Source organism: Elephantulus edwardii, unplaced genomic scaffold (assembly GCF_000299155.1).
Source record: "Elephantulus edwardii isolate Elephantulus edwardi_28Jun2011 unplaced genomic scaffold, EleEdw1.0 scaffold00348, whole genome shotgun sequence".
NCBI classification, from domain to species: domain Eukaryota; kingdom Metazoa; phylum Chordata; class Mammalia; order Macroscelidea; family Macroscelididae; genus Elephantulus; species Elephantulus edwardii.
This window is the reverse complement of record NW_006400098.1, coordinates 407,641-415,451: the sequence shown is the minus strand read 5'-3', so window position 1 is coordinate 415,451 and position 7,811 is coordinate 407,641. Positions and strand designations below refer to the sequence as shown.

General features: G+C 45.8%; 1 protein-coding gene across 1 annotated transcript in view; it reads left to right on the top strand.

The window, feature by feature from the left end:
• NLRP4 (NLR family, pyrin domain containing 4) overlaps nt 1-7,811 on the top strand; it is a 63,685-nt gene that overhangs the window by 21,145 nt on the left and 34,729 nt on the right. Inside the window, exons 5-6 of the mRNA XM_006901845.1 lie at nt 181-351; nt 1,956-2,126. Of these exons, the coding sequence (XP_006901907.1) occupies nt 181-351; nt 1,956-2,126 (342 nt within the window). The remainder of the gene's footprint in view (nt 1-180; nt 352-1,955; nt 2,127-7,811) is intronic.

The following is a 7,811-nucleotide window of genomic DNA, read 5'->3' as shown; positions in this document are numbered from 1 at the left end:
CCCCATCTTTTGATTTCTTGACTGCTGATACCATGAGTGTTTGTTGCGGGTCCGAGTAAAATGAAATTGACGTGTAGGTTAGTCAAGTGCAAACCAGGTGCACCACCCAGAGAGCTGGTCGTCATATGGTATAAAGGCGTAGTCAGTGCCTGAAATGATGTCCTTTCTGCTGTTTTGCAGTTTGGGACAGTGTTCCATCACTGCTGATGGCTGTCAATACATCGCCTCAGTCCTCACCAGCAAACCAAATATGAAGAATCTGGAAATCGGGCACAACAAAATACAAGATGAAGGTGTGAAGCTGCTGTGCGACGCTCTAGCCAATCCCAGGTGTCAATTAGAGAGCATCAAGTGGGTATCCTTGGGGATGGGGCGGAGCCGTTGTGGGGGGCAGGAAGTGGAGAACTAATAGGCATTCCTTCACAGAGATCTGAACATGCTGTCGATGCATCATGTCAGCACACTCTCCGGACAGACACGGAGCAGGCTGGGCATCGCCAAACACCAAGATGAAGCTAGCTGCCTTGTGGTTAATTCTGACTGGGTCCAAATCACCAATCTTTTGGCTAATAGTTGTACTCTTGACTATCGGTACCACCCAGATATTTCTTGTAGCATAAAAAGCCACTCCACGATGTTTACCCTCTGTTGTCAGGTCAACTCAGAGCCGCCCTGTGAAAGAGTGAAAAGCTCCAGAGGGTCTCCATCCTCTAACCTTGATGAAGGAGCCTTGGTGCCATAGTGGCTTAAGCGTCAGGCTATTAACCAAAAGGCCTGCGGTTGGACCACAGAGGAAGTCAAGGCTGTTAGGATTTACAGCCCACATGGAGAGCTGCTTCTTCCTCTAGGGTTGCAGTGAGTCAGAATCAACTTGGTGGTGGTTGATTTTGATCTTTATGGAAGCCAACTGCCACGTCGTTCTACCGTGGATGAGCTGGATGTGTTTGAAATGCCAACCTTTCAGTTAGTGGCCAAGAACTTTAACCCCTGCATCATCAAGGCTCCTGAGAGAGGGGAAAACACTGTAATGTGATGTTTTATGGGATCACATTGGGACAGTCAAGAATGCACAGTCGTGTTTATTTTAAAATCTGAAACAGTGCAAGATTCCAGTGCCGTCAACATTGAATTAGAAAATGCTGACGAGCCTGATTGCAATTGGCTGTTAACCTCAAGGCTGACAGTTCAAACCTACCCAGTGATTCTGTGTAAGAAAAGCCTAATAATCTGTTTCCATCGGATTTTAACCAAGAATGGTGTAATTTGTTGTTAAATGGTGTTACTCTTCACGGGAATGAACTTGGCTGTAGCTAACAAGAGTGTAAGCTGTAGTTTTAGAGTTCTTCCTCCTCCTCCCCCTCCTCCTCCTCCTTCCCCTCCCTCTCCTCCTCCCCCTCCTCCTCCTCATTGCCATGGAGTCAGAACAGACTTTCCATTGCGTTTCTGAGGCTGGTGATCTGTTGTTTCCCGGTCTGTCTGATTTGTGCTCCACTCAAGCACACCTTTCAGCAACAACATGCTAGTTGAGGTTTCCAGGTGTTAGGACACCTGATGACGGTTCTCCTGTGGTGGGCGTTGATGCTTCAGATGGGCTCAGCCTTTTGTTAACAGCACAACAGCCCCCCCAAGAGCTCTCCACTTAGAGGGTACTGGTGATATTTCACTAAATGCCTAGCTCTCATTTTCATTCTTTCCAATTGACAATGGCAACTCAAAAGGTTAGACGGGAAGTTGAAAGGATGGTGAGTTCATTCTCATGGGAAGGGAGAGTCATTTGGAAAAGGAAAAGCACGGCTCCACAACATGCAGGGCTTCCAAACATGCGTCAATTGTAGATGTGGAAAGGGCTGACCAGATGAATGTTACAACAACTACAGAAAAGAATTCTTTTCAGTGCCTGGCTCGTGTTCTACTCCCCATCTCCTGTTTCATCTCACTGTGTGTCGTTCCTGCAGACTAAATGAGTGTCATCTGACCAGTGGCTGTTGTGAGGACCTGGCCTCCGTTCTCACCAGGAGTAAAACTCTGAAAAGGCTGAACCTGACTGAGAACACATTGGACCATGCTGGGGTGGTGGTGCTGTGTGAGGCCTTGAAGGACCCCAACTGCATCCTGACAGTTCTTGAGTAAGTGGTCCCTGATCTCTTCCTTGAGGGGAGAGTCCTCTCCTCTGAGCTAAGAAGGGCCATTGGGGTGGACTTGTGCAGCGTGCAGTCTGACTGGATTTCATTTACCACCAGATGGTGTTTCATGTCTCAGAGTTGCTGCAGGAATGGTAATCTGAGGATAAGGCAAGAGGTCTGGTGGCTCAGTGAATAAAGAAGTTGTCTGCTAACCAGGGTCGTAGGTTCGAACCCATCACTTGTTCCATGGGGGAAAGAGGAAGTCTGTTTCCCAAAAGATGATATCCTTGGAAACTCAGCAGGGGAGACTCACACTGTCCCAGATCACTGGGAGCTGGTCACTCACTCGGCTGGAACTGGCGGGGGGGGGGGTGGCCAGTACATAATGTTTACTATAATACAAGACTCCCCAGCGGTCCAGCACTACGACAGGTGACAGACCCTGACAATCTGTTTCCGTAAAGATTTCAGCCACGAAAACTCCAAGAGGCAGTTGTGCTCTGTCATAGGAATTTCTAGAAGTTGAAATTCCGTCAATGGCACCTAAAAACCTTGTTACAATGAGCTCTGGTGGCCTAGTGGCAAGAAGCTGCACTGCAATCCCAGAAGTGTGCGGTTCAAATCCACCAGATGCTTTGCTGGAGAAGGAGGGACAATCTCCCCCTGTACCAGTCAAATCTGATTTGATGGTACACACACAAATAATAAAAATAAAATTAAAACTTTTTAAAGAAAAAAATATAGTCTTAAAAAAAAACCTTGTTACAAGGTTTGGTTAAAATAGAAGTAATGTGTTTGGATTATTAGAAATCATTTTATTTGATAGTTTTTATCTCCTTTCCTTTTTTTCCCCCTAGCCCAGACACTCAAATAACAGACATTCTAATATTTCTCTTTTCAAAAATATAACAGCTTCAGTTCTTTCTCCCTGGCTGCTTCTGCTGAGTTTTGGTCCCAAAGCACGATGCTTCTGTGTAATGTCTGAGCTTTCCCTCCAGTGTTGCACTTACACTGTCCATTGGCAGGTTGGAAGTAGCACCTTGAAGCTGGTGGGAGCCAATTCTATGTCTGTTGCCACAATCCTACGTTTGTTTGTTTGTTTGTTTGTTTGTTTAAACTGCCTTTGAGTCAAGTCCTCCTCTGTGCTCCCAGGAGCCCACCAAGGCAAGGCTGAACTGCATTCCAGGGTTTCTGCAGCTGGGGTCTTTCCAGAAGCGGATTGCAGGGTCTGTCTCTCATGGAGCAGCTGATGGGTTGGAACCGTCAACTTTTGGGTTAGCAACTTAGCACTCTAACCCCTGTGTCACCAGGGCTACGTACTCTGTTCTGTGTGATTAGTCGGATCTAAGTCACAGCGATCCTGTGAAACAGCCCCCAGCCCTAGGTCACCCTCACAGTTCTTGCCACGCTTGACCTCAGAGCCACCATCTCAGCTCTTCTCCATGAGTCTTTTTTTCACTGACCCTTGACTTTTCCAAGAACAATGCCCTTTTCCAGGAGTGGGGCCCCTCATATCATGTCCAAAGTGTGGGAATCTTGCTGTCTCCACTTCCAGAAAGTCCCCTGGGTGCACTTTGTCCAACACATGGTGGCTCAGTCCCCAGCCAGTCTATACAGTACTTCAACACACTTTGCTAACACCGTAGAAAGCATCAATTCTGTGAACTTCTTCCCTTCGCTACTTTATCCAGTTTCCGAGTCTCTGACACTCATTAGGTTCTTTCTTTCATGGCTGTTGAATGACGCTTTTTTTTTTTCACGTATGTTGGCCCTGATGTCATCCCATAAATTGTCTGGCCTTTATTTATTCTTGAGATGACGTTTGAATTCAGGTGTCATAGATGCAAGGTTTTCATTGGATCTTGTGAACTTTTCGTTTCCTTCTGCTTCAACTTGAATTTGCATCTGATCAATTAATGGTTTTGTTCACAGTTGAGATCTGACCTTGCTCTGCATGATGGTAATAATCTTCTCTGCTGTCTCTTTCTGCAGATGTGGTTGGTTTTCTTTTATTCCGACAAGATCCACATGCACAGGTTGCTAGCTCTTTTTTAGAGCATGGAGATTTCCAGTGAATTAGTCATGTCAAGGCTGTTACTGCTCTGAGCCATTGGGTCAGAACTGACTTCGAGGGTTGTAAAGGCTGAAAGTCAGACAGGGGAAGACTGACCACATTTCTCCCATAGAGAAGCTGGTGGATTTGAACTGAGAGTCTGAGATGACAGCACAACTCTTACCACTAAGCCATCAGAGCTCTCTGAATTAGTCATTGATCTTCCAAAACTCTGTCACATGATCTCCATCCTCCTTTCTGTCACCAAAGTCCTATTTTCCAACTCACGATGCTTTGTTTCCAGCTTTCTCATTCCAATCACCAGTAATTAGCAATACCTCTTGAATGTGTGCTTGATCAATTTAAGTCTACAGAAGTTGTTTACAACCGTTTTCGTCACCTTTGGCACTACTGATGGGTGCATAAATGGAAATTGTCAGGGGAGCTCTGGTGGCCTAGTGGTAAGGAGCTGCAACTACAATCGCAGAGGCGCATGGTTCAAATCCACCAGATGCTCTGCCGGGGAAGGAGGGTCAATCTCCTCCTGTACCAGTCAGATCTGATTTGACGGTACACTCACACAAAAATAATAAAATAAAAAAATTTAAAAAATTGAACTTGTCTTAGTAACAAGTCTTCCTTGTAAGTCTATTGATATTATCCTGTCACAGATAGTATTATACTTCAAAACTAGATCTTGAAATGTTCTTTTTTGATGATGAATACCATTCCTCTCCTATTTGACGTATCCAGAATAGTAGATCATATGACTATCTGGTGACCCAGTGGCAAGAAGCTGTGCTGCGATCCTGAAGGCACATGGTTCTAGGCCATCAGGTGCTCCGTGGGAGGACGGGCAGTCTCCTCTCGTGTGAGTAACCACCTCTGGAGACTTACCAGAGGGTCAGCTGTGGGTCAGTTCTGATACTCTACGGTACAACAACAGCAACATGACTGTCCAATTCAAAATGACCAGTACCTGTCCATTTCCAGAGACTAAAGCCAAAGGTATCTATCTCCAAACACTTCATTTCCTTTTTAGGACTTTCTGTTTCCCTAGATTTCTATGTTTTCCTAGCCTGGACATTAAATGTTCCAAATATTGATGGCGTTTGCAGCTGTCTTCTTCTTGTGTTTAAGCCATGCCACATCATCAAATGAAGGTCCCATGATCTTGACTTCGTCATTCAGGCTGACTGCTCTGAGGCGGAAATGCTTCTCTGGGCTGAATCTCAGCACCTTCCCACCTGAGGCACTAGTCCTCCCAGCGCTCTATCAGACAATGTTCTGCAAACGTAAATGTTATTCACTGCTCAGTTCTAGAAGCGAATCATCAAATCCTTCCCTCTAACCTTTCTTATTCTACAAGTTTTGTTGTAACCGGTTCACCATGGACAGCCCTGCTGCCCTTTGAAATGCCAGTGGTCTAGCTTCCAGTTTAGTCACAGGGATAAATAAACCACCACAGAATGAGCTGGTAAAAGATCGGCAAACCCGAGGGCTGGTGACATTTAACAGTCAGCTTGAAATCATTTAACGTGGCTGGATAATGTGAACCACATAAACAGGTGCCACAGGCTGGAGCCTCTGTTGCTTGTTCCCTGCCCCTTCTCCTTTCTCTCTGCCTCTCTTCACCCTCCTCCTCCTTCACGTCCTTCCAGGCCTCCTTCCCAGTCCTCACTTTCATTCCTGTTCCCCTCTTCCTCCAGAGTTCAGGGCTCACATTTCTGAACACACTGTCACACACGGTAGACAGGACTTCCCCCTTGGAGGGGACAGACACTTGGGTCTCCTAGACTTGCCTTCAGAAGACACAATGGAGAAAGATAAGGACTAAGGAGGTTATTTTTAAAAGTGTGAATTGAAGGGTGTTCTGGTGGCCTAGTGGCAAGACACTGCACTGCAATCCCAGAGGTACGCGGTTCAAATCCACCAGATGCTCTGCTGGAGAAGGAGGGGGCAATCTCCTCCTGTACCAGTCAGATCTGATTTGATGGTACATGTAAAAAAATAATACAATAAAAATAAAAAAGTAAAATTGAACAAATCTTCCTTTCTATTTTCCAGGCTGGAAAAAGCCAAATTTGGCGAGGAAACCCAGAAACTCCTTCTGCTGACTGAGGATGAGAGAAAGCCCTCCTTGGTCATCACAGCTAATTACTGAGCCAGGGGCCGAGTTACCGGGAGAGCGGTGTTGCGGTGGGAAGGCTGGACTTCTCCTGGCTCAAGAGAAGGCACAGAGAACAAGAATCGGGACTCTTCCGTGTTCCTACTCTCCACCAGGAATCTCAGTCCTCAATACGCATGTGGTCTGTAAGATTTGTTTTTTTCTAGCACTGTCTTCAGATGTGTTTTATATCATAGATGTTTGTGTGTTTTTAATTCTTGGCTATTGGCTCACCTTCCTGGGAAATTTTCTATTCTGTCCCACATGGCTTTTCAAGTATTTAATAAAGTAATATATTCTAACACTCTTAAAAAAGTGTGGACAAGGGTTTGTAAGGTGAGTCAGCAGGGTTTATTACTAAAAGGGAGTGAGTAAACTGGGAAAAGAAAACCAGGTATTTTTTTGGAATTGAATTGAAAAGACGCAGAAAGCACTAGACATGTGAGCATAGCATCATCTCCTACACTTCCTCCTGTCTGTCTAAGGTTCTAACTCGAGCTACATCTCTTTTCCTGACTAATTAAAGCAGCCTAGAAATGCATTTTTCAGTTCCAAAAAGTGCAAAGCCCTCATTCCCTCTACCTGACTTTATAGATAAAAGTGACAGTGTGTTTGCTAAAGACCATCTCATTCAGCAAAACCTCAGAAGCAGCCCTGTCACTAGATTATGATCCGTAGTAGAAGGTTGTGCATTGCATTACACATACGTTAGAGTGACCAGTGCAATAGTTCATATACAATATCCCTTTCTAGCCCCATCGTATCCTTGAGTGACACAGCTTAACCTTCAGCTTCTAACCTGAAGGTTAGTCACTAACACAGCAGCGTCACAAAAGGAAGCTCTGGCAATCTGCTCCTGCAAAGACTGCAGTCAGACCACCCCCGGGGCACAGTTCTACTCTGAAACACGCAAGGTCACCACGAGCTGGAATCATCTCGAAGACAACAGATTTGGGGGTTTTCTTTTGTTTCCTGATCCCAGTGACATACACGAGTCCTGCTTGCATCTACACAAGCTTTTAAGGTTACAAGATTATTCAGTAATAAGGATTATGAGAAGGAGGAGGTGGGGGAAGGCAGGCCAGAAGCAGGGTATGGAGTGCACCGGGAGAGATGAACAATTCTGCTGTTACAGTCCCCACAACCTTGGAGCTGCGGTGGTCACCACGCTCGTTTTGACAAGTCTGAAGCTTGATAGTCTGTAACGAGCCTGGGGAGGAGGCCACTTCGTAGGTCATAGGCGTAGCCAAGGCTCTTCCATCCTCTCGCCTTTCTGTTCCTGAATCCCCATTTCGCCTCCAGGCCATGTTAAGGACCAGCAACATACCTGAAAGATTCTCACCACTGGACCAATTGGCAGCGTCAGGATGGATGATGAAGAGATTGAGATTGTTCACAGCTTCAGTTTCCTCGGCTCCACAGTCAACACTCTTGGCACCAGCAGTCAGGAAATCAAAAAGCGTATCGC